This window comes from Lepidochelys kempii, chromosome 8 (assembly GCF_965140285.1).
Source record: "Lepidochelys kempii isolate rLepKem1 chromosome 8, rLepKem1.hap1, whole genome shotgun sequence".
In the NCBI taxonomy this organism is placed as follows: domain Eukaryota; kingdom Metazoa; phylum Chordata; order Testudines; family Cheloniidae; genus Lepidochelys; species Lepidochelys kempii.
Window position 1 is genome coordinate 18,886,736 of NC_136387.1, and position 27,260 is coordinate 18,913,995.

At 43.9% G+C, this 27,260-nt stretch overlaps 1 protein-coding gene across 10 annotated transcripts in view; it reads left to right on the forward strand.

Moving 5' to 3' along the window:
- The window catches only part of STK32A (serine/threonine kinase 32A), a 109,123-nt gene that overhangs the window by 22,002 nt on the left and 59,861 nt on the right, over window positions 1-27,260 (forward strand). For all 10 annotated transcript variants that reach the window (XM_078854016.1, XM_078854015.1, XM_078854013.1 and 7 more), the window contains 3 exons: window positions 2,876-3,050; window positions 24,195-24,250; window positions 25,241-25,392. In XM_078854016.1, the coding sequence (XP_078710142.1) occupies window positions 2,999-3,050; window positions 24,195-24,250; window positions 25,241-25,392 (260 nt within the window). In that variant the 5' untranslated portion in view covers window positions 2,876-2,998. The remainder of the gene's footprint in view (window positions 1-2,875; window positions 3,051-24,194; window positions 24,251-25,240; window positions 25,393-27,260) is intronic.

A 27,260-nucleotide genomic window follows, 5' to 3' on the forward strand; every position in this document is an offset into this window, starting at 1 on the left:
CTTTCCTGACTCAGGGTCTGAGGCTGGCTGAAAGTTTGTGCTATTGCATCGCTAAGCTTTGGAAAGAAAAACAAAAGTTAGCGAGAAGAAGCTGGAGTGTAAAGCTGCAGGGAAAATGGAATCGGGCAGGAAAGAGGATGGGTTGGTGAGAGGTGAGCTAGTGTGTTTGTTTATGTGAGAGAGAACTCACAGCCAGGAGGGAGTCAAAAGCTTAGTCAGAGGAGACAAACCACATGGGTCAAGGTCATAGGAGCTGGTTGCCCTTCTTTCTCTGTTTCAAATATCTTTATTGATTGAAGATGAATAAAACAAGCCCCACTCCCACAATCAAGCCCCACTCATGAAGCCAGTCTTGGAAAGAAACCTCCTCTGTGTTTGTCCTTCTCCGTTTGCTGTAGCGTTCATCTCACTCTGTTCTGTAGTCTCCTTTCCAAGCTGCGTATGATCAGCACCCTCTTCCCACCTTGTTGGGTCTGCTCCTGCACCACAGCGCTGCCTGGCTGTGCTCCGTTTTCAGTGATTTACATCTGTCCAAAGAAGACCACATGAATAAAATGTTAACCATTTTAGCATCTGAATAAAATGTTAACCATTTTAGCATCTGATCCAGCAGTCCTTACTCGGATACAAGTCCCATTGACCTACCATGGCAGTTTTGACTGAGTAAGGACTTCAGGTTCATATCCATAATCTTTCCTTTGACCTCCGTGTATTGTGTTTTAATGATCCTTCCTTTTTTATGTTGCAATACTGAGAGTTTTGCCACTTTTAATTAAAGCATGTTGCTTGCTGAATCAACCTGTTAGTTCTGCTTATAAAGGGTAGTTCCCATTTTTTTAATTAGCTTGTGTTCTACCCTTAAATGGTCACAGAAAAATCTGAATCGCCTGCAAAGCCTCCCTTGCAGGGTTGAAACCCTCCCACCCATGGATGGACCTGTACACTGTTATTCTCTCATTTTAATCTCTGTACAATATCTACCTATGACAGGGAATAAGCGCTCTCTGTGTGTGTGTGTGGCTTGAGGTGCTTATATAAAAATAAGCCTATATTAATGGTCTATATGTAAACACGTAAAGGATGAGCTGTCCAGTAGGTGAATTATAACATCATCTGTGGCTCATCCTGTCACCCTAGAACTCTCATTATCTGCAGTGGGAACTCTGGCTACCAAAAGAATAATGAATTGAGTTCCTAATGATTACAGTAGAGGGTCTGAGACTCAGGACTTGGGGGGTTTTGTTCCTGGCCCTGCATCTAGCTTGCTGTGTGATTTTTAAGCAAATGGCCTAAATGTTCTGTGCCTCAGTTTCTCATCTGTAAAATATATAGAGAGGTTTATGATGAACAATTAATATTTGCAAAGAATGTTGAGGTCAGGGTGTGAAGTTCTATGAAGATTTAAAGTGGGATTATTCATTAAGATAGTGTTTTCTAGTTACCCCCGCCCCTCCCACATACACACACTCATACCCTTAAGTAACAGACATAATGGAATTGGAGCTACAGAAGATAAATATGAATAAGTTTAAAATATTTCTGTGAAGGAAGTTGAAAGAATAATTTCTTTGGCATTCGTAAATAGTCAGTAATGGATGACCATGCCCACAGTAAATTTATTTGACATTCATAATTAGTCAGTAATGGATAACCATGCCCACTGTAATTGAAAATCAAATTTTACAGTGGATTTATTAAGGGTAAAGAAATCTGTAACCTTATGTAATTCCTAAACTGAGTATATCATTTGCCATGAGCTAATTTGCAATTTCCTCTAATTTATTCATTAATTGAAGGAATTTTATTATTTTTTAGGAGGTTCTTTTAACTCTCTGACTTGACACAGACAGCTGTGAGTATTTGCTATCTGAGCTGTGTTGGCTAGTTGGGACTGGTCAGACAGGTGAGATGGTATTATTTCTGTTCCCGTGGTTGAATTGAGAATGTCATTACTTCCAGTTTGTCTTCTCACTCCTGGTAACTTAAACCGCGTGACTTTGAAATTCAGTTCCCATGAACTTTCACGCAGTAAAACTTGATTGCATGAAGGTGTGTGGGAAGCAAATATTTGAGGCATGGCTGAAGCAAATTCATTGAGGGCCAGATTCTGATTCCCTACTCACATTACTCACAGCCCTAAAAATGCACAGTGATTATTTGTGGAATTGTTTTTAGTGTTCACTCAGCCCCACCCAGTCTTTCCTGTGCCATAAAGTTCTGTATTTCATTCTCTTTCACACATGCTATTAGATTGCATTTTCAGTAAACACTATATAGAGGCAAGGATCTTACATTTTTTTGTATGTAAGAACCCAGTGTTACAACTTACCTCCCTGGCATAGTAACATATGCAGCCAGCAGACTTAGAATAATGTTAAAGAGACTGTGGGCCTGATCCTACGCTCCCAGTGCACTGTCAAATCCTACTGTAGCCAATGGAAATTTGAGGTTCATTGGGCGTATGGCATGAAGCCTGTGTAACATGTTTATTAAGGTTTATATGCAAACTTAACTTTCGTTTGGGGCCCAGTTGTCAACCCTTACTCATGGTGATGAGCATCTACCCTTGTGAGGAGACTAACTGAAGTCAATGGAACTACTCCTTGGAGTGAGGGCTCAGCAGTAGAAGGACGCACAGTTGGATCCTTGACGTGTACTCCTCTGGGTTTGTACAGCACTTAGCACAATGGGGCCCTGATATTGATTAGTTGTGAGGGGCTGCTGATCAAGAATAATAATGATGTTCTTCTCTTTTCTGAGACTCACTTGGTTTCGACATCATACGTTAACAGCCTGGCAAACGTGTGGCGATGAATTTGCAATGTTCCTTTGTCTGTGACAATGATGGCGAGTTGCTTCTTTTCTCTTTCCCCAGGTTTTACACATAGAAAGTTCCACAGATCTTCTGAGGGAGTACTAGATGGTAATGCTAACTTCAGCGCTATGCGTCCCAGGCTGGTGATGTAACTGCACGAGAGAACTTCGGGCAAACTTCACCATGGGCGCAAACACCTCCAGCAAGCCACCGGTCTTCGATGAAAATGAAGAGGGTAAGAGCACTTTTTTACTGTTCTGTTTAAACAGCACAGATGGTCCCTATGTGTATTCCACACGTGGAATACGCATGTGCACCAAGCACCGCACTTCCTTGTGAGCAGTGTCCACTGTCCTGCACTTGCATTGCAGCTCTCCTTTGGCTTCCACCCCTGGGCATAAAGGGCAGTGTGGGCCGACATCCCTCGAGTTCCTTCTTACCACCGCATGGTCTGGGTTGGAATCTTCAGTGTCCTCTGCTCCGTTTTGTGTCATTCCTGTAAGAATTGCATAGAGTTCATTTTTTTAGTAGTTTATCTACGGTATGCTATACTACAAGTTATATAGCGTTTTTTCCCCTTCCCAGGGACTTCCCCCCCCAAGAAGTCTGGCATTATGCCCAGAGTCCTCGGGTTCAAAAACTGTGTCTCCTGCCCTCAAACCTTATCTGTGAGTGACTAACATGCCTGGGTGATGCTCACATTTCTGCCAAATGCAGCATCTGTCTCTCTTCTCCCCCCAGAACTCTTGAAGGTCAGGAACTGAGACTCAGAAAACACCTCATAGAGAAGGCAATGAAGCCCAGTCAGATCTGGGCTGGGGACCCTCCCCTATAGATTAGCCTCAACAAGCAGGCAGTGCCCTCTGTGCATGAGCTCAGGAATGGAGGCTAATCCTGTTAAGCCTGAAAAGATGGCTTCAGAGGAGAGAAAGGGGCACTCTCATAGACATAAGGACAAGTTATCTATGTCTAAGATTGCCCGGAAAAGAAGGGATCCTTCCCTGACCCTGTCAGACTCAGGAAAGCCAGCACACCTGGGTGCTAAGGTCTTAGGCCCACCTAAATCTTTACAACAAGAGAAGGAGGCGCCCAAGGGTATGTATCGAACAGTTCCAAAACCGGCTCTGGTGGTGAAGATTCAGGATAGACAGCTCCTGGTGCTTCCATCCACTTTGGGTACCTAGGCTGTACTAATAACATGGCCCTGGTGGGAGCTGACTGCCATGGTGACCAGAGAGTCTCCGGCTCAGCCAGCTCCACCAGTGGACTCTCCTCATACTCCAGGACAGTCGGAGACATACATCTCCCCGGAAGACATATTTACCCTCCTCATTCGCATTCACAGATCCTGTTGGGTCCATGTGTATTCTGGGATGTTGTTACACCAGAGGAGGAGTCTGCCACAAGGAGACAGTCATTCTCCCATTCCACCCACCAGCCTTGAAACACAGTCCTCAGTACTCTTGATCCTGCTGGTGATGATCTGGCCTTTGCTTCCAATCAGTCAGCGGCTCCACAGGATTCTTTGCAGCACTGAGGAGAGGTGGCCCCAGACAGAAGCGCTAGAAGATGAGGGTTCCAACCCCCAACCAGACACAACTGGCCAAGGGACAGGTGGTACCCTATACTGTGGGGTCTCCTCTCCATTAGTGGATCCATCTTATTGCCAGTATTGGGGATCATGGGAACCCTACCCCAGACACCCAGGCTCAATGCACAAATCCTGCTTGCAATTGCCTGGCCATATGCAACCATGGAGTGTTTGGAGGAGGAAGAAGGATCTGACAGTTCCGATGGTTCCAGGATCAATCCCATCATTATCACTGGATGAGGCAGCTTCTCCATCTTCTCCATCTCTGCTGGATGACTTTAAACAATACCAAGAGCTCATGCAAAGGGTAATGGCAGAGCTACAAATCCAGCTGGAGGAAACTCAGGATCCTCAGCACAGTTTACTAGACATTCTGCAGCCCTCCCGTCCCACAGTGTCCTTCCCCATCAACAAGGTCATCATGGATCTAGCAAAGGCGGTCTGGCACAGCCCTGCTTCTTGTGCTCCCACTCCTCAGAGGGCTAAGAAGTGCTACTTTGTCCCATCCCAGGGGGAACAGTTTTTGTTTTCTCACCCTCCGTCAAACTCCCTGGTGGTACAGGGGGCTACAAAGCGGCCCAAGCAAGAGCACTCAAAGGCTACTTCCTCTGATAAGGGATACAAGAGACTCAACCTTCTAGGAAGAAAGGTCTTCTCTTCCACCTTCCTCCAGTTCAGGCTCTTTAATTATCAGGCTGTCAGTAACCTCAATTTTCAATGGGATAGAAAAGTTCAACATGAACAAGATACCTAGAATGAAATGTGACTCTGAGATCTACAGAACAGCCCCTGTTCTGTAATCGCTGATCACCCAAACTTATTGGATAAGCAAAGGCCATTCATGCCTTCTGACTGCACACACCAGCTATGACTTCACTTGCCTTTCCCAACTACCAAATGGCTTATAATGTCCACCTGAGGGTGGCATTTGAAGAGTGATCCTCCCCTTGGGAGCCAGTGGTTTTGAGAAGTGCCAGGAGAATCCCCTGGTGATTTGAGGGTGAGAACTGCAGGGTTTTGGAAATGGTAAGAGAGCTTCTTGTGGGGTTGGCAATCACGAGGAGTGCTGGAGTCGCCAATCGTGAGCAGTGCTGGTTTGAAGGGTGGTGGGAAAACTGTTATACCAATAAAATAAAAACCAGCAGGATCTTATTAAAGGGAAAAAAGGCAAAATACCACATTTATTGTGAATACAGAAAGAATCATAGTAAGCAGTTAGTTATAGCTATAACATTCCATTCAATCTCATATTTATTCACACATTCATTCATACAAACACACACACACACAGGTTCTGCAAGGTTGTTATCATAGTTACCAGCCTTAGAGTTGCTCATGCCAAGCCACTGGCCAGGTGGCCTGGACATGAGGAGAGAGCAGGGCCTTGTCAGATGCTCATCTGATGCTCCTGGAAGTTGGTTTGCAGAATCAGACCCCAAAGTTCTCACTTTTTAGAGTCTATTTTTATAGGAATTTCTTCCTATGCCAGTCTATGGGAATTGCTTCATCATGCTGTTGCTGAATCAATCAGGAGATAGCACATTCCTGACGGCTCCAAGATGTTCTCTTGTTCTTTGGTTCTCCCATTCTTGAGGCTGTTGGGTGGATTCCAGTCTGCCCTCCGGGGGGGGGGGGGGTCCTCTGGTTATTTCCACTTGACGCCTTCTTCAGCCGATGGACACTGGATTCTTAGGCTGGCACCTCCCTGATCATTCAGTTATTATCCACACCAAGCATCCATCCACAGACATCCTCTATCTCTATTTTAATCACAATTGTTAATACAACAAAAGGGCGGGGAGTCTCTGGGTGCTGTTTCTGTTGTTAGAGTATTGCTTTGAGTCTCTCTCTCTTGTGAATTGCTTTGAGAACAGACTGTCTTAGAATGTACTAACACAATTAGCAGCTTGCAAGTTTCACACACAGAGGGAGAGAAACAGTACCAAAAATCAAGAGACCTCTTAATTAGTAATACCCTGGAATTTAAACTCTGGGGAATCAAACTCATTTGTGATTTTAATACAGAACTTCTTTAATATGATCCAACAAAACAACTTGAGGACGGGGCGTTTCCCTGCCTGCCTGCTTTGGACTTGGTGGGAAAGCTGCTTCAGGGGTGTCAGCATCCTCGTTGGAGGTTCTTGATAACTTTGCACTTCCAGGCCACTGTACTAGTTGTCACCATGAAACTAGAGCTCAGGGCTGATGTTACAGAACATGAGCACGCATTATCCCAATATTAGCGCTGAGAGACAGTTGCCTTGGTGCTGCTATGATTATAGATGCAGCCTTTCAAATATTGTCCCATAAACTTCCTGATGCACAGCGAGAGTCAGTTTATTAACTGCCCTATATGCTTTCACATGGCTGCATTAAATGCAATACATAAATAAATACAATTCATAAAATACTGGTGATGCGTCATATAAGCTACTGGCCTAGACCGATAAATACTGGTCAAATACTGAAAGATCACAAAAAGAAAAGGAGTACTTGTGGCACCTTAGAGACGGACCAATTTATTTGAGCATAAGCTTTTGTGAGCTACAGCTCGCTTCATTGGATGCATGGTGCCACAAGTGCTCCTTTTCTTTTTGCGAATACAGACTAACACGGCTGCTACTCTGAAACCTGAAAGATTACAGTACTTAATCATTAAAATGCTCAGTTTATCCTAGCAAACTTTGACTTCCACAGGAAGTTTTCAGTTTGGTTCAGCATCTTATGAAATATATTTGATATTTATCAGTTGCAAAATGAAATCTTTGAAGTGCCTTTTCGATAACACTCACAATAACCTTTCATATTCTTTATGCATGATGAAAGACAGCAAAATATTAAAAATACTGGAATGGTTGGAACAATTTTGTTTACTAGTTGCTCAGACAAGGGGTAGAGAAGGAACAGGAAACTACATACAAACTGGTGTCCAATCAGCAGCCTGCTGCTAGTCCTCTGATCCCACTGAGTCAGGAGGTACAGCATCTGGTTGCAGCCGTAGTTGCAATTCCCTTATCTGCTTTCACAGTGTGGTGGCAGCTCTCGCTCTGTAACCCTGTGGGCCTGGGTCGGAGCTCTGTGGAGGCTGGCAAAGGATGGAAGTGTTATGGGGGTTGCATGCCCTGGTCTCGGGTGAAGGGAGCTCCTGCAGCCAGAACTCCCTTTTCTGGTTATCAGGAATGGTGTTGATGGGCTGTACTGTATGCTCAGATGGGCATTCCTTAGCTAGCTAGAGAAATAGGGAGCAGGGGTGTGTGCTGGAGCCCAAGCAGAAACCAGTGCCACCCCCAAGTCTATTTCAGGCCTGTGCCTCAGAGCACAATCTACCATTCAAACACCAAATTCACGAAGTAACAGAAAACAGGTCTGGGCCCTGGGCACTGCAGGGCTCCGAGAGTCTCTCTTCACCTCCCTGAAAAGGATACAGCCCTTCCTTTAGTCCCCTGCTGAACCTGTCAGGCAAGCAGTCCTTAGCCGTTTCCAGCTGTTTCACCCTGGCACAGTGTGGAAATGGGGAGCTGGGGAATACTGGCCTGCCTTGCTGCACAGCAATAGGGCAGAATGCCTGCCTGGCTCTCCGGAGAGCACTAGGAGAGGAACGTTGGTTGTACACCAGTTAACACGCCCTGGACTCGAGGACATGGAGCTGCCTGGGGCCTGCCAGCTCCTAGGTGTGCTTGCTGCAGTGTACAATGCACCCCAAGTGCTGACACGGTGTTCCTTTTTAAAGCAAGAGCAACTACAAACCAGCAGTATATTCCCCTCCACTAACCTGAGCCATCCTTCCCTGATTCTGCAGCCCCAGTTTATGGCTGCTACCATGCCATTCCCCTACCCTCTGTTTGCTGTGTCTAAGACAGGATTTCACTCTCTGAGCTCGCTCAGGGAACGGATTTATGATGATGTCCTCCAAATGTTATGAAGTCTGATACATGACTTCCATTATTGCTTACTGGATTGCTGGTGTCATAATAAATGCTGAGTAAGTACACGGACAACAGTAACCTGTACTTGGGCTAAACTTGCTGCTGGCCTCACTCCCTGATTATTATTAAACTGCTGTTGGTTATTTTGCATTAAAGTAATTGGAAAAAATGGAAGACAAACTCCATTTTGAGATTCTCTTGGAGGTTGCACCTCTTATTGCTGTACATTCGAACGCTCAGTATTGGCTTCAGTCATAAATAACTGCCAGCACTGACTCTGCAGTATATATAGGTGGCTGATTTTCACTTTTCCCCTGGCCTTCCTTGGAGTGGCATGGCTGGGAGATTGTTGGTGACAAAGAGACCTATTGCATTAGCTGGGTCTCATTCATTTCCCATGGATTTGAGACGCCTTGCACAACATCAGAGCCATTTGGCTTTGCTGATGGACACTTTTATTAACTGAAAATTAAATACATTAGTAAGAGACGCAGTACCCTCTGTAAAGCAACTGTCCTAGCTGCCATTAATCTTTCAGGACAGGTGCTTTCCTGTGAGAGGAGCATCAGTGTTTGTCTGGAATGTGGCTGGTTGTAATGGATGAAAGCTGACAGGGCATTCAGCTTAGATGTGCAGATCCATTATATGGCAAATGGAGTTGGGTTTTTCCAGATGTGAAGCACTGTTGCCACATGCCATGCAAGGGTCAAAAAGTTCAGTGAATTTGATTTGTATGTTAGTAATTACTTTCTTTTCATCTGTGGACAAGAGAAAAGCATTTTCAATTGTTAATGTCACATCTCAAAGGGTTAAATCAGTGTTCTCAAACTTTTATACTGGTAACCCCTTTCACATAGCAAGCCTCTGAGTGTGACCCCCCCCCTTATAAAGTAAAAACACTTTTTTATGTATTTAATTCCATTATAAATGCTGGAGGCAAAGCGGGGTTTGTGGTGGAGGCTGACAGCTCGCGACCCCCAATGTAATATCCTTGATACCCCCCTGAGGGGTCCTGACCCCCAGTTTGAGAACCCCTAGGTTAAATATACTAGAACTATTCATAAACACTGTGAGGGGTGGGAGGCATGGCAGAAAGCTAAGGATTTCCCTGTTTAGGGGAGGATTCTCCAGGCATAGGCCCCAATTCAGGAAAACACTTAAGTATGTGCTAAAATCTTTCCCTCTTCAGGAAAAACATTTAAAGTATGTGCTTAAGTCCCATTGAACTCAATGGGATTGAAGCAGTTGCTGAAAGTTAAGTATAAAGAAAAGGAGTACTTGTGGCACCTTAGAGACTAACCAATTCATTAGAGCATAAGCTTTCGTGAGCTACAGCTCACTTCATCAGATGCATATCGTGGAAACTGCAGCAGACTTTATATATACACAGAGAATATGAAACAATACCTCCTCCCACCCCACTGTCCTGCTGGTAATAGCTTATCTAAAGTGATCATCAGGTGGGCCGCACATTGTGTAAAGAGTTGTCACTTTGGATGGGCTATCACCAGCAGGAGAGTGAATTTGTGTGGGGGGGTGGAGGGTGAGAACCTGGATTTGTGCTGGAAATGGCCCACCTGATGATCACTTTAGATAAGCTATTACCAGCAGGACAGTGGGGTGGGAGGAGGTATTGTTTCATATTCTCTGTGTGTATATATAAAGTCTGCTGCAGTTTCCACGATATGCATCTGATGAAGTGAGCTGTAGCTCACGAAAGCTTATGCTCTAATAAATTGGTTAGTCTCTAAGGTGCCACAAGTACTCCTTTTCTTTTTGCGAATACAGACTAACACGGCTGTTACTCTGAAACCAAAGTTAAGTATGTGAGTAAATGCTTTCCTGATCAGGGAAGCTTTCACAGCTTTAATTCACACTGGAATGGCAAATCAAAAGTACTACTGCTATGGTGTGAGTTGAGGAGCGTAACTTAAAAAATAACATTATACTCTTTGCAGGCAGATTCTGATCATGCTACAACCTGCACAGCATCGTCATCATAAATGTGCACGTGCATAACCATTCATCCAAAGCTCTCAAAGCACTTTACATGTGATATTATTTCCATTATACAGTCAGTAAAAATGAAGCACAAAGAAGATAAATGATTTGCCCAAATTGACATAATATCTGATCCTGTGCCCACTGGAGTCAGTGACAATGATTCCATTGACTTCAGCAAGTGCAAGTCCATAATGAGCCAATGGCAGATTCAGAAATAGAGCCAAGGTGCCCTTCCTGTCTCCTAGCCAGCTGTCATGTCCAGGGCATCTCACTGCCTCTCTTAAAGTGAACTGAAAATTCCTCCTCCAGATGTGGACTCTAATAGGGACTGTGGCATGGACACTTTTAAAATCATTATCCCTATATGGGATGGTCTGTCCTAAACAGCAGATTGTAAAAACGTGTGCTTTTATTTCCCCCCAAGTAAAACTGGTTGGATGTTTTGTGCTGGGCAGTGTCTTTTATTACATTTTCTAGTTAAATCTATTTTTTTACAATCATAAGCTCTTTGGGGGGAGCAACAATCTCTTCCATTCCATTTGTGCAGTGCCAAGGACAATGGTGTCCTGATCCTGATTGTGATCTATGGGCATTATCACAATACAAATAGATGATAATGGTAATACTTAATGCCAAGTGCAGATAGTTGTTTGACAATCTGCATGAATCCCATAAGTCTAATGTTCATATAAAATAAGCATTCAAAACTATCTTTAAATGAACAGACTATCAGAGCTACTAGTTGTCAGGTTAACTCATGCTTGATAATGTTATTTAAAAGGAGTTCATTAGTTGGTTCTTGTTTTCACTGAGTCTCATTGAGGATCTGATCTTCAGCCTACTGAAGCCAATAGAAAGACAATATGGCTTTGGATTGCCTCATTGCTGTAACCTTTGTTCTACCTCCTCCCATCCTCTCTGTGCTGTTTGTTAACCTTAACATCATGGAGATGTAGCATCACCACTTCTGTGTTGTAAGTCCTTTCTGGCAGGCACTGTGTGTTTGTGCTGTAAAGGGCCCAGCAACTTTGGGGCACTATAAAAAAAATATTCCTTGAAGTCATTAGGAGCTCAAGGTGCGGAGGAACTCAGCATCTCACAGTATTGGGTCCTAATTGCATCTGCACATCAGGTAATTGCTTGCTCAGATATATTCTCCTGCAAATGTTTTTGGGCTCAGTTAACAGGAGAGCTGTTGAAAGACCCTGAATGTCAATTGCGTGATAAATTACTCTTGGCAAGTACTTAAATCCAATGACTTGCCTATAAATTGTATTTATTTAAGGACAGATTCTGTCACCCTTACTCACACACCAGAGTAGTACATTACTCTGTGAGTAGTTACCTTGATTTCAGTAGGTCTGTTTCTGGAGTAATGTACTACTCAGCATGAGTAAGAGTGGCAGAATCTAGCTCTCAGCGATTTGTCTGGCACCTATCACAACTGTAGGAAAGTGATTCTTATAACACAGAGGTTCTCAAACTTTCATTGTGTGGCCCATGCCTTAATACAGACATCTCATGGACACTTACCCTCTCATTTCTGATCTTATGGACTGTCTCTTCCCTATTTCCAATCCCTGTGTTAGCTATGGCCTTTACTGACATGGACAAGTGATATTAGGAAAGCATTTAATATATGCTTTGGGACTCTTAATGCAAAGTAGCAGCTGCAAACAATGAAAGCCAGCATCACATACCTGCCAAACTCTGTGGACAAACAGTAAGTGTTTTATGGACCAGGGGTTGACAGTCCTTGCCATAAACTGGTCCTCAGATCCCACCTTCCATTAAGGACTCACCTGCCATAAAATTGAAGCTGAGGCATGGAAAATGTGATGGGCCACAAAATGTCAATGTCATTTTTTGCAATAATATACACCCCATTAGAATGCATGTTGAATTGCATGGCTAACTGGGATATGCAGTGGTTCTGATTGCATACATAGATTGAGAAAGAGAGTATGCAGATGGACCCTTAGGTATGCTGCTGGCTGTATGTTCAAGCAGGTACCCGACATATTCATTGCTAGCACAAATAAGGTGCACAATTATGCATGCATTTTTCCCATGCACCTAATTTTGAAAATCACTTTGTAAATGTTCAGTCCAAGGCATGGCTGAACCAAAAAATAGGTACACTGAACGCAGTTTCACAGAGTAGGAGATCGTGGAGATGTAGGATAATCCCAAGCAAATCAGGTTAGAGATGAGGAATAAGGAGAAACACTGAATTCAGGGCAAAAACTCAAACTAATGGATTTAAGGGTGAATCATTCATCATTTTACAACATTGACTTTTCATGTGGTTAGCAAACGATGGCCTGATATCCAGCCCTGCACCCTAGGAAGATTAAAAATGGATAGTATGACACTATGCCCCATATTTTTCATAGAGATAGTGTTATGATATGAATATAGCATAATTAAGATGTGTTTTATGCCAGTTGGGTCTTGTGAGATATCATTGGAAAGGTTATGATTTACTGAATATGATTATCCTATTTCTATGCTCTGACAAATGACCGATTTTAGGCTGGTGGGTCCTTGCTTTTCTTGGTGGGAAGCTAAAATACCACCCCCTTGCCTCTGTTCTTGGGGCATAAATGGCCTCACTAGTGGCCCAGGAAGCTGGTAAAGGAGGGAAGGGGTCTGGGTTTGCTCCTCACTCTGAGCCCCAGCCCCTTTCAACCCCTGTGGGTTCTTACTCTCTTCCCCCTTGGGTAGGGTACTTGCAGTCCTTAGATGCTGGGGAAGGAAATCTGTCTCCCTCCCCTACTGGGCAGGATCCCCCTTATTTTGGGTCTCTGATTTTCCAAGTCTCACAGCACACCTCTAAGCTCCAGTCCTCTCCTCTTCCTCTGTATACCTGAAGCAGGGGGGTTTATTAGGTTCCTAACAGGGCCTTAATTGACTGCAGGTGCTCCAATTAACCTGCAAGCCACCTTCCCTAGTCTACAGGGAACCACACCTTAATTAGCCTTGATTTTATGTATTTGCCCTCTAGCACTCTCCCACTGCTCCCTGGCCTGCCTGTATCACAATGCATGTATCATTCTTGTATCCAAAGTTAGGAATATTGACTGTGTATCAATTACAAAAGTGTTTGCATCTGGGGAACGCCCACCAGACAAAATGCAATCAGCCTGGATGGGCTTTTAGGGAGAACAATAGGACTTTGAATTTACTAATCTCCCACCTTCCTGAGAAGCTTCCTGGGATACTGCTTTGACTCTGCAGGGTCATGTGATCATGTCACCTGGTACTGGATCCCATCTTGGCCTACTGGTACTTTTCCACTAATAGGGGGTGGGGACCAAACTGGGAAACAAAGTATTCCTGCCATATGGGAAATGAGTTAATCTTGGTCATCCATTCTTCACTGAATCCCTGCCCAGGATGACTGCGGAGAACATCTAAGGCAGTGGATCTCACTTTTGTACTGGTGACCCCTTTCACATAGGAAGCCTCTGAGTGTGACCCCCCCCCAAATTAAAAACACTTTTTTATATATTTAACAGCATTATAAATGCTGGAGGCAAAGTGGGGTTTAGGGTGGAGGTTGACAGCTCACAACCCCCCAAGTAATAACCTCGCAACCCTCTGAGGGGTCCCAAGCCCAGTTTGAGAACCCGTGATCTAAGGCCTTGTCTACACTGCCACTTTACAGCTCTGCAACTTTCTCACTCTGGGGTGTGAAAAAACAACCCCCTGAGCGATGCAAGTTTCAGCACTGTAAAGTGGCAGTGTAGACAGCGCTACAGCACTGGTAGCTGTGTTCCCAGTGCTGGTAGCTTCTCCCCTTGTGGGGGTGGGTTTCTTCCAGCGCTTTAACGTTGGTAGTGAAGACATACCCTAAGAAACAAGGACTTGGGGGGGGGGGGGAGAAGAGCTGAGCCCAGGCTAGAAAAGGTGTCCTGCTTGTGAAAAAAAATGCCTAAAACAGCATTTAAGGTGAGAAATTACTACTTGTAACCAGTTTTTTTAATATATTGAGATTCGTGTGTGTGTGTTTGTTTTATTTGCTCTGTAATCTGCTTTGATCTGTTTGCTAACCCTTATAATCACTTAAAATCTATCATTTGTAGTGAATAAACTTGTTTTTGTTTTCTGTAAACCTGTTAGTGCAATTCATAACTGGGGAGCAAAAAGCTGTGCATATCTTCCTCCACATTGAGGGAGGGGGTGATTTTCATGAGTATACTCTGTACAGATTTCTGTGCAGTGCAAGACAATACAGTTTTGAGGGCTTTGGTTTAGCAGGACAGGTGAAGGAGCCCAGGCTGGTGGAACAGGTGGGCTCAGTGGTACCCCAATATATCAGGTGGCACCCTGAAAGGGGGGGCAGCCCATCACAGATGGATGGATAATTACTGGTACCTAGATTGATCACTCCTGTAGTCCCTGGGGAGATTTGGAAAAGCATGTTGTTGGGAGTGGACAAGAAGTCAGCAGAGAGCTAGAGAGGAAAGGATTTGGCTGGGAGACTGTTTCATAGCGTAGGGAACCCTTAGTGAAGATCAATAACTACTGTTCAGTCACTATTGGAGAGAGGAATGTTACATACTTCTGGAGAGAGGAGCGTTACGGACTTTGACCTGAAATCAGGCACTGATTGTTGGACAAATATTATATTCCTGGATCATCATCATTCCAAAAGCATCAACTAACTGTAGAGGCAGATGATAAAGAGTCAAGTATTTGAAAGGTTTCTGGATGAAGTTCTTTTAAAACAAGGTCATTTTTTATTGAGCTCGTGGGTGGAGGAAAGGGGGTTTGATTTGTTTGTGTTTTGTGTTGTTTAACTAATGGACTCATTCAGAAGAAACCCGTCTGTTTGTTTCTATCTCTAGAAATAGCTCATTCTGTACATTGGCCTAAATAGCATTAATAATGTATCCCTTGGTACTGCTAGCCTGACAACATCAGTGATAAATGTCAATTAGTACCCGGTGCCAGATGCCAAGACGTTTAAAGAAGAAAGGTGCTGGTGACCCCATGAATACATTAAAATGGTGGTTTGAAAGACTTTTACGAGGACGTTCATTGTGTGTGCTCAGTAGCCTGGCAAGTTCCATGTTTGTTGATTAGCAATTAGCGCAGGACTTGGAGTACATATTTCTGGGACTTGTTTTGGGGAAGGCATTGTCTCTTGTTTTTTGCACCTAGCACAACAGGATTCTGATCCTGACCAAGCCTCCTGGGGCTAATGTAATATAAATATTATACATATGTAACAGATCTGAATCTGACTCTACAGTCTCATCACTTTCTGTGCTGCACCAAGCACACTCACTGCTCAGCTGATGATAAAATAATGTGAATTGTTCCTTACCTGGGTCTGTTGTACAGTAAGAGTCCCACTGTCAAGCCACAGTGACAAACCAGTATTGTATATGACTTTTACTCACTCCAGCAACCCGTACCATTTTGTTATCGTAATATCCTCATGGGTTTTTTATTTTGCTTTTAACAGCACCCAGGGATCCATTGTGCTGGGAAGGGCATTCTGTAAATAACTTGGTTGATAAAGGGGAGGATTTTCCATTCTGATAATTCCTAACGAGTAACCAGAATTCCTTAATGGCGTCTCTCTTCTGGGGTTTCATTCACAAAGGGATCTTTTTAATATTTCCTGTATGATGGAATGTACATTTGTCAAACGGTGACACATAACAATACATCGTTACTCCTGTTGTTCAGGAAATAAACATCTATTTGTAAGAAAGATGTGAGTATAAATAACATGCATCCAAATGCATGCACCTATAGAGTTGTATCTACTTGTGCAGTCATTTAGCAGAGTTTCTGTATTGTGATAGTTCAGTATTTAATTATTCTAAAAGGTCTTCAGTTTTGCTAAGAATACGAGTGGCTTGAGAATACCCACCTAGTCAAAATGATGAATTTTGCAGAACAGAGACGTGAAGTCACTAGACTGGGGCTCTGGAGAGCTGGGTGTAGTTCCCTGCTCTGCTACAACCTTCCTATGTGACCTTGAACAAGTCACTTAGGGCATGTCTATACTGCAGCTGGGAGTCTCTAGCTCTCAGCCTAGGTCCACAGGCTTGTGGTAGCGGGGCTCACACCCGACCCCCCAGGCTTGAGAGCCTGAGCTCCAGCCCAAGTCGCAATGTCTACACAGCTATTTTTAGCATGCTAGTGCAAGCTCCACTAACACAAGATTGTGTACCTGTGTGGACTGTATTGTACTATCTGTATGTATAGTACCTAGCACAACGGGCCCTTATCTCAGTTGGGGGTCTCTAGGCACTACCGTATTACACGTAAATAATGAAAATCCCTCCCTGTTTCCAAGCCCACCCATTCCTTGGCCTCTCTGCTAAAACTTCGAACACATAGGTTGGTTATTTCCAATTGTAGGGGTGTTTTTTGTGATGTGTGTCATGGGTTGGATCACAGAAACTCCCTTGGGAACTGCCAACTGATGTGCCAAGACTACTTCTGCCCCTGCTTTCCCTGCCAGCTTGGGACACCAGCACCCTGTCTTGCTGAGCCAGACACTCCAGTCTGCTCCAGCACAGACCCAGGGTCTGAACCACATGCCCCAAAGCTGCAGACATAACTGAAAGCAATTTAAGAAGGGTGCCTGTCTTTAACGCTCAGATGCCCAACTCCCAATGGGGTCCAAACCCCAAATAAATCTGTTATACCCTGTATAAAGCTTATAAGGGTAAACTCATAAATTGTTCGCCCTCTATAACACTGATAGAGGTGCACAGCTGTTTCTGCCCCCCCCCCCAACACCTCCAGGTATTAATATATACTCTGGGTTAGTTAGTAAGTAAAAAGTGATTTTATTAAATACAGAAAGTAGGATTTAAGTGGTTCCAAGTGGTAACAGACAGAACAAAGTGTATTACCAAGCAAAATAAAATAAAACACGCAAGTCTAAGTCTAGTATGGTAATAAAACTCAATACAGATAAAATCCTCACCCAGTAAGCTTCCTTTTACAGACTAGTTTCCTTCTAGTCTGAGTCCAGTAATCACTCACAACCCTGTAGTTACAGGTTTCAGAGTAACAGCCGTGTTAGTCTGTATTTGCAAAAAGAAAAGGAGTACTTGTGGCACCTTAGAGACTAACCAATTTATTTGAGCATAAGCTTTCGTGAGCTACAGCTCACTTCATTGGATGCATACTGTGGAAAGTGTAGAAGATCTTTTTATATACACACAAAGCATGAAAAAATACCTCCTCTCACCCCACTCTCCTGCTGGTAATAGCTTATCTAAAGTGACCACTCTCCTTACAATGTGTATGATAATCAAGGTGGGCCATTTCCAGCACAAATCCAGGGTTTAACAAGAACGTTTAACAAGAACGGGGGGGAGGGGGGGTAGGAAAAAACAAGGGGAAATAGGTTACCTTGCATAATGACTTAGCCACTCCCAGTCTCTGTTCAAGCCTAAGATAATTGTATCCAATTTGCAAATGAATTCCAATTCAACAGTTTCTCGCTGGAGTCTGTATTTGAAGTTTTTTTGTTGTAATATAGCAACTTTCATGTCTGTAATCGCGTGACCAGAGAGATTGAAGTGTTCTCCGACTGGTTTATGAATGTTATAATTCTTGACATCTGATTTGTGTCCATTTATTCTTTTACGTAGAGACTGTCCAGTTTGACCAGTGTACATGGCAGAGGGGCATTGCTGGCACATGATGGCATATATCACATTGGTGGATGTGCAGGTGAACGAGCCTCTGATAGTGTGGCTGATGTTATTAGGCCCTGTGATGGTGTCCCCTGAATAGATATGTGGGCACCGTTGGCAATGGGCTTTGTTGCAAGGATAGGTTCCTGGGTTAGTGGTTCTGTTGTGTGGTATGTGGTTGCTGGTGAGTATTTGCTTCAGGTTGGGCGGCTGTCTGAAGGCAAGGACTGGCCTGTCTCCCAAAATTTGTGAGAGTGTTGGGTCATCCTTCAGGATAGGTTGTAGATCCTTAATAATGCGTTGGAGGGGTTTTAGTTGGGGGCTGAAGTTGACGGCTAGTGGCGTTCTGTTATTTTCTTTGTTAGGCCTGTCCTGTAGTAGGTGACTTCTGGGAACTCTTCTGGCTTTATCAATCTGTTTCTTCACTTCCGCAGGTGGGTATTGTAGTTGTAAGAATGCTTGATAGAGATCTTGTAGGCGTTTGCCTCTGTCTGAGGGGTTGGAGCAAATGCGGCTGTATTGTAGAGCTTGGCTGTAGACGATGGATCGTGTGGTGTGGTCAGGGTGAAAGTTGGAGGCATGTAGGTAGGAATAGCGGTCAGTAGGTTTCTGGTATAGGGTGCTGTTTATGTGACCATCGTTTATTAGCACTGTAGTGTCCAGGAAGTGGATCTCCTGTGTGGACTGGACCAGGCTGAGGTTGATGGTGGGATGGAAATTGTTGAAATCATGGTGGAATTCCTCAAGGGCTTCTTTTCCATGGGTCCAGATGATGAAGATGTCATCAATATAGTGCAAGTAGAGTAGGGGCGTTAGGGGACGAGAGCTGAGGAAGCGTTGCTAAGTCAGCCATAAAAATGTTGGCATGCTGTGGGGCCATGCGGGTACCTATAGCAGTGCCGCTGATCTGAAGGTATTCATTGTCCCCAAATGTAAAATAGTTATGGGTAAGGACAAAGTCACAAAGTTCAGCCACCAAGTTAGCCGTGACATTATCAGGGATAGTGTTCTTAACGGCTTGTAGTCCATCTTTGTGTTGAATGTTGGTGTAGAGGGCTTCTACATCCATAGTGGTAGTGTCCTTTGTTCCAGTTTCTTTCAGGTATCCTTGGGGGTGGAGAGGCTCACTCTTCAGCCAGACCAAATGGAGGGGTCTCCCAGGGGTCTAAATAGATTTTCTCCTGTGGGTGGACACCCCATCCTCCCCCTGTGTAGAATCCAGCTACAAAATGGAGTTTTGGAGTCATATGGGCAAGTCACATGTCCATGTATGACTGAGTTTTTTGGATTAGCCCAGTGTGAGAGGCTAGAATGATAGGTAAGAAACAATGAGCATCCCTAATGAAATCAGAAGTGTCATGTTACTTAGCGACAGGTTTCAGAGTAGCAGCCGTGTTAGTCTGTATTCGCAAAAAGAAAAGGAGGACTTCTGGCATGTTAGAGACTAACAAATTTATTTGAGCATACGCTTTCGTGAGCTACAGCTCACTTCATCGGATGCATTCAGTGGAAAATACAGTGGGGAGATTTATACACATAGAGAACATGAAACAATGAGTGTTACCGTACACACTGTAACCAGAGTGATCACTTAAGGTGAGCTATTACCAGCAGGAGGGCGGGGGGGAGGGGGAAGGGGGAACCTTTTTTAGTGATAATCAAGGTGGGTCATTTCCCACCTTGATTATCACTAAAAAAGGTTCCCCCTTCCCCCTCCCCCCCCGCCCTCCTGCTGGTAATAGCTCACCTTAAGTGATCACTCTGGTTACAGTGTGTACGGTAACACCCATTGTTTCATGTTCTCTATGTGTATAAATCTCCCCACTGTATTTTCCACTGAATGCATCCGATGAAGTGAGCTGTAGCTCACGAAAGCTTATGCTCAAATAAATTTTAGTCTCTAACGTGCCACAAGTACTCCTTTTCATGTTACCTAGCGTTCACTCAGCTGGGTTAGCCGTATAGTTTGTGTTAAAAGTGTTAGTTGAAAATCTTAATACAAAAAATGGAGCTAGAGAATGCAAGTTTGTGAAAACTGGCTTCTGGTTTAGATTTTTAGTTTTTACAGACAGAAGGAACCTTATGATCATGTAGTCTATCCAGAGATTGATTATGGTTTTGTGGGACCCTGGGCCAGAGCAAGTGGGGGCCCATCCTCACCCCTTCCGCCCTCAGTCATCCTCCCATGGTGCTCCTGCTGGGGAGTGGGGTTTGGGCACGGGGGCTTGCCCCACTCCACCCGTCTGGAGCTCCTGCTGGGGAAGGGGTTGAAGGCACAGGGGCTTCCCCATTAGGAACGCCAGGCAGACAGAGTGCTTGGGATGCAGAGGCACCCATTTTTCTGGGACCCCCCCGCCCCCAATTGGTTGGGGCCCCTGTGCACAGGCTCCATTAGCCCATGGCTACTTCGTTACTGAATCTATCCTCCTGTGTAACATAGGCTGTGGAGTTCCACTGTAAACCATAGACGTTTCCAAAGCTTGTATGCGTTTGGGTCAAAGTGTTTGATTTAGATCCATCTCTGTTAAGTAAGCAACAAAAGAAGAGTGTGCAGTTAGATCAAGATACCCTAGAAGAAGAAGCAGTAGCAATGAAAAAGGTCTCTTTGTTCATCTACCTTATAGATTGTTCTCTGTAGATACTCATTTAGCGTAAGTGCATTCAGTCTCTTGAGAGAAGAAGAAAATTTACCGCCACCAACACTTCTAGTTTCACACTTCTGGCCAGATGTGTTATGGGTGTTTTCACCCTTTCTCTGGAGTATCATATATTGAACAATGCTGGAAGCCAATACCTGACCTGATGTCTGATGTATGGTGAATTCTATGTAACATGTTGTTTGTCGTGAAAGAGGCCCAGTTTACGTTACTGCTGTGTTAGTTTCTGTCTTTGGAAAACATGTTCATTTCTATATGAACAATGTTTTAAAAGTATGAGGTTAAGCTGGGACCTAAATTTTGATGGCGTTCTGAGTTCTTTGTACTGTTGTGTACAGCAAAGCTGTAGCTTCATGTCAGTCTGTGTCTGTCCTGTTACCATAGTGAGATTCCCTTGTTTCAACTCCGAGACAGTGTATCCTGGAGAAAATGAATTTATTTCTGGCTGTTATCATGTGTGAACCCTTGGTGGGAGAGAATGTGTCTGTTGCTGGGGAAGAGTGATTTACAGCAGCATTCTTGCTGAAAATCTCCGCTGATAAAATGCTTTGGGGACAAATGGCTCTTGGTTTCTGTGCAATTCAGTTCAGCTAATGAATAAGGCAGCAGATGCAATTAGAGGCAGCTGGGCTTTCCAAGGGAGCCTTTGGTCTAAGATACAAAGAAGAAGAGAGTTTAGTAGGGGTTGAAGCAGAAGGTGCTCACACACCAATGGTGCCGTGAAAACGAGATTTCCAAACTCACTACACTTATTTAGCCTTCAGACTAAGGGAGGGTAACTTAGAATCTCTTCTTGGGCCTTAGAAGCCAGTGCCAGTAGCACATTATGGAATCTACTAGGAAGGAGTTTTCACTTGAGAGGTGTGGTTGGAACCTGGGGCTGGAGAATGAAAGGATTAGAGGGTGTCGTCAGCATGGTGAACCTGGGCACCTAGGGAGCCTGGGATGGCTTCCTTGGTTGCACTTAAACCTGCTGTAAATCCTCTGAAATTGGGGTGGTTGGAGCTTTGATTGTGGATGGAGCCTGAGAATACCCCCACTCTGTCTTCCCAAATTAACTCTGGAATATGGGGTTTGGTTTTGTGCTCCTCTCTAGCTCTGATGAGACATCTAGGCAGTGATTTTCAAAGGGACCTTAGGGAGCTGGACTCCCAACTCCCTTAGGACAAATCCTATTGTAAGCAGTTAATGAAGCTTAATCTTCCTGGACCAGACGTATTTTAGTTGTAAGCCAGGTGCAATTTATTTTGGTTTTTAAGGCAAGCTCTTTCACTTTGATTTCACTTAAAATTCAAAGTGGAATTCAGGTGGAGTGCCATTATAGAGGAGAGAAGCCTTCAGACTATGAAATGGCAATGTGTATTTAGACTGAAGCCTTTCAGGTGCGGACTGTTTCTCGTAGAGCGATTAGGTGTGCCCGGTAAATGATGAGGACCATACTGGTTTGATCCCTGTATGGTGGCAGCAGAATGCAACTCTTTGTTGAGTGCTGGTCCCTGTGGGTACTCACTGTGCATGAGTTGGTGCACCATGTGCATGAAACCAGAAGACTTTTCAGTGTCCATTGGTTCATGCCTATGCCTTTATCCCTCCCTCTGTTGATCAGCTCTGAACTGGGAATAGAAGAGGCTGCACGGAGCAGCTGTCTCTCCAATTTCTTCCTATTGCTCATGGTCAAGCCTCCATATGTACGCTCCCAGAGCACAGTGCTGAGCAGTATGGGACCAGTTGTCTTCAAAAGTAATTAATAAAACGCCCACCATCACAACAGGTGCTTTTGCTGGCAGGCCCACTACATCTGATACTAATTGGCTCCCTTGCTGTCAACCTCAGCAGCGAGGCCATTGATTAAATGGGGCATGGAGACTAAACTGTCCTCTCAGCCTCTAGGAAAGGCTCATGTTGATAGAGCTGTGTGGGGAAAGCTTGCACTGCTGCTGTTGCCTATGTTGTCCTTGTTCTGTGGATAAACAATGGACGCTGGCATCTAGGGCTGTCAACCCAGCAAAACTAACTCTCTGTATAATGTACAGAAATGACTCTTTTTTACAAACATGTCATTGTCTGACCCCGGTGCTGCAGTTTTATTATTAAAGCAATGAACAGTTTAGAATGTAACCTGCTGCCTAGCTAGTGATGCAACTGTAAGGGAAAAGCTGGCGCGAAGGAGTAATACGGTGTCTCGCTCTCTGTCACTTTCAGTCCATCAAGGACGTTCTCACTGGCCTTTATTGTTCCACTCAGAACGGGTTTTCAGCAAAGCAGGTCAGACACGTGGTCCCCTCACATCCACTCACTAATTGACTGGAAATAAAGCAATGGACGAGACAAATTAACTCTGATTTCAGGCCCATCACTTCGGTGGTGCCTGATGGTTCTGGGGTCACAGTAATTAAGGCTAATGTGTTGTTAGAAATCTACCAGTAGCTTTGATTTGGTGCCTCAAATTAACCACATAGTGAGGTTTAAGTTGCTTTAAAGCAGTGGCTGGTATAAGGAATGGATTCCCAATTATGATCTTTTCTGGCTAATGGCTGTATGGTATAGTGCTGTGGGACCTCGGGGTGTTGCTTCATACAGGTCTTGACATGGCACTAGTTGAATTCAAATTCTGCAACTTAGAAATTACAGTTATGGTGCCTTGTCTTGACTGCTGATCACACTCAATTTCCAATTGAAGGACCTGGGTGGCAGGGTTTGAACCCAAAACAGTTAATCTGCCTCTTTGCTTTGATCTGCTGTTCATGTGCAAATCCCTTTCTTGCTTCAGCTGGGACATAGCCTAGCACACTGGTTGATCACAAATGCTTGATGTGAACAGATCGTTCCAGTTAGTGTGAATGAGAGTCACCTGCCCAGCATTCACAGAAGGGAGAGAATATCCCAGGAACCCATCTCTGTTCAGAGGTCCCAATGGAGAATGAAATAGTTTCCTTCTTTTAACTAGAGTTCACATTCCATAAAGCTGCATGAATGGGGCTGGGCTTTCCCCTACTTTGCAGAGACCAAACAGTCTTGATTCTGGGTGACAGAAGATTTTCCAACTTTTGGGGTTGATGGTTTTTATTAGTAGTTCAACAGAATAGTAATCTAAAGCACAAGAAGAACCTTCTGTACCTAGGCTCCTGAGCCAGGTGGTGCTTATTTCACAACCATCAAAGTGCGTAGATCTTTGATGGAGTGGACTCAGTGGATGTTTTTGCAGTTGACTTCAGCGGGAGCAAGATCAGGCTCCCATAGCTCAATAGTTGAGGTGATGTGAAAGCATTTTTTTGATGGTTTCCTGCCTGTACGCCATTGAAGAATGGACATTTCCTGCCCCAGGAACTTGCTTTTACAGCCAAATGGGGAATAACATGAATAGCATACTGTGGGTGGTGCCCCTACTGTCCATCAGCAACCGGAGCAGCATATCGCTTGGAAATCCTCCATTTTTATTAACAGTCTCAGTTCGGGGAGGGGGAAATTACATAATCAAATTGCAGCTCAAACACTGAACTTATGAACATATGTTGTTTCCTGCAGTGACCTTCGACCACTTTGAAATTTTGCGAGCCATTGGGAAAGGCAGCTTTGGAAAGGTAAGCTCCTCAAGAGTAAAACTACTGTGTTCTCAACAGAGACTGTAGCTAGCCAAGTAATGGGCACATTAGAGAGCTTAAATTTCAGAGCTTATTGCAGAGTAATGGAATATTGCTTGTCGATGAGATTTGACCTGAACTTCAGCTCCTAATAATCCAGGAAGAGTCTCTAAGTTTGACTTGTCATCCATTTGGAAACCACAAATCCTATTACAAGATATTAAACTGAAGTTAATGATAAACCCAATCAGCTGAATTTCATTATGTTAGATGGGTAAACATCCTCTGAAGGGAGACTCCCCCACCAAAGCCCACTTGAGCATCCTGGTGTCTCTTTGACAAAGCATTATGATTCTCCGAGAGCAGCACTGCAGGGAGCAGAGAAACATCTGTGTTTGAAGTCCCACTTTTGGGAATTAAACATCCTGTTAGGGCTGTGGGTTTTTTCAGTATGGTGAGTTCTGTGACAAAACCCATGTCTGGAAGATGCCAAAAGCCCAGAGGTTTGATGGATCAGCTGTGCTACACTAGAAAGATTGTGCTGGTCCTTATAGATAGGAGATGCTGTCACACTAGTACTCACAAGTCCTGCCTGCAGGGAGTGAGGCTGTCTCGGTGAATGCCCTCAGCTCTTATCCTACAGTCCTGCTTGGCGAAAGGGAGGGTCAGGAAGCAGCATGCAACACATGAATGGTGGATAATTATGGGAAAAAAGAGATTTGTCAGTTACTTAATAAATCTGCGATACCCCAACTTTGCTGTGACAAACTCTGTACTCTGTCATTCTTCTTAGCATGAATATTGACTGCAGCACTTACTGGTGATGTGCAGGGTTAAATCATAAGTGCATGAGGCTGTGACCCAGTGACTTGAATCTCATTGAAGTTAACAATAGGGTGCTCATCAGGGCACATTTCACCTGCACAAACTTGCTTTCGAGATGTCACCCAGCTACCCTGCCCAAGCTAACATCTTGGTTTGCTCACTTAGGTCTGCATTGTACAGAAGAATGACACCAAGAAAATGTACGCCATGAAATACATGAACAAACAGAAGTGTGTGGAGCGTAATGAAGTGAGAAATGTGTTCAAAGAGCTGCAGATTATGCAGGGCCTGGAACACCCCTTCCTGGTTAATTTGTGGTAAGTCATTAGTACTTTATTTATACCTTTTTCCATTTATTAGGAGCCTGCCTCTCAGGGGGGCTGAGCTCTGATCAATGTCAGTTGCAGCTGGGACTGCTCAGCAACTCCGAAAACCGAGGAGGTTTGTTTCTTTTTAAATCCCTGCTTATAAAAAAAGCTATGTTTCTATAAGATGTATTTTTGTTTCTTTTGTGGCTATTCTCCAGGGGTATCTCTGCCTGCCCGTAACCCAGTTTTATTTGACCCAGCTCCTTGATAAAAACAACAGCTTCCATTTCTAGCTCGAAATACAGTTGGACTCAGATTCAAACGGTGCTCCCATAATGGGGCCCCCTTCCAGCTCCTATTTAATTGAATAGATACCCACTGGCCTGAGGCAGCAGGTGCCCACTCCTTCCAGTTTTATTCCTTTCACAGTGGAGGCTGCCATGTCTTGCCTGGCAAAGTACAAATGCAATAGATTTTGCCCTGAGCTTTCTTTTTGCTGTGAAACAGTCACCTTTTGTGCCAAAGGGCCTTGGTGGATACCAAATGGGTTAGACAATCACTGACTTCCCAGACATACAAAGGCTGAATATAGTCTTTAGAAAATTGACACGATTTGCTTCCTCTGTGGCATTTATAATACACCAGTTTACAATAAATGAAACTTGATCCTGCGAGGTGCAGAGCACCGATAACTACCACTGATTTCAACTCTGTAGGATTGGGCCTCTCAAGCTATTAAACAAGCACCAGCCCCATGACTGGAAGAAAGAAACATTGCTGGCTTTTAATGCAGTGTGCATTAACTTCCTGCACTAATGTGATTGATAGCCTTGGTGAAAGGATTGGATGTTATTCAAACTGGCTCCCTCTTGGCAGCAGATAACCAGAAATCTAATATTAAAGAGTGGGGTAGAAGTATGCATCGCCCACTAAGTACCTCGGTAGATCAATCTTAATCTCGATCAATGTTGGTCTCCATCTCTCCTGTCCTTCCCTTTGCTCCCCACTGCCTCCCAGTTGCTATTTTGTGGTTTATTCTGTGCCATCAAAAGTCTGTCTTAAAACCTTATTGATATTTGCTGAACTAATGCTATTCAGCAAAGATAAAAGCCTTTGTTTGGTGGATTTAGTGACAGAAAAAAAAATCCACCACAATTCAGATTTTATTTCAGAAACTCAGATCTCTCCTTGGAAAATGTGCGCATAAAGCAGTCTCTTTCCTTTAAGCATACTTGATCAATGCAGCCTACACAGTCTGTTTTCAGTGGTTTGCCAGCCATCAGCACTGGGATTGATCAACACAATGATAAAAGACATCTTAATCCCTCCATCTTCGTTTGATTCAGCGTGTTTTCCTGCAGTAGCACAGTGGAACGAAGGTTTAAATAAGGCTCTGTTACTGTTAAAGCTAGGTAATAATTTTACTAGGACATCAGTAACATTTCCAATTGTCAGGGGCTTAGATATCATGTGACTTTCCTTTAATTACATAGCAACTTAATAGAGTCCACTGGTAAATAACATACAACTAGAAGGTCCCTGCAGGATACTGGGTAATTACACTTATTAGCTGTAAAGGTAATTTTCGAATGGGGTAAAACATTCAAAACAAAACCCAAACCCACAGGAATCTTGCCTGGTTACTTGGAGTTTTGAGTTCAAAACTCAAAACCCACTGAGATCACACATTTTTGGAATGATTCTGAGTTTATTTATGGTTTCTTATTGAAATCCTCTGAGATATGTCGTTTCAGTGCTAAAGCAGGTGAAATGTAATAATTTTGATGGACAGAGAACTCAAAGCAGAACTCAGCCATGCAAACCCAAGTAGCTCAACATGAAAGGTGATGTTTATGCATAGACCACTCCAAAGCAAA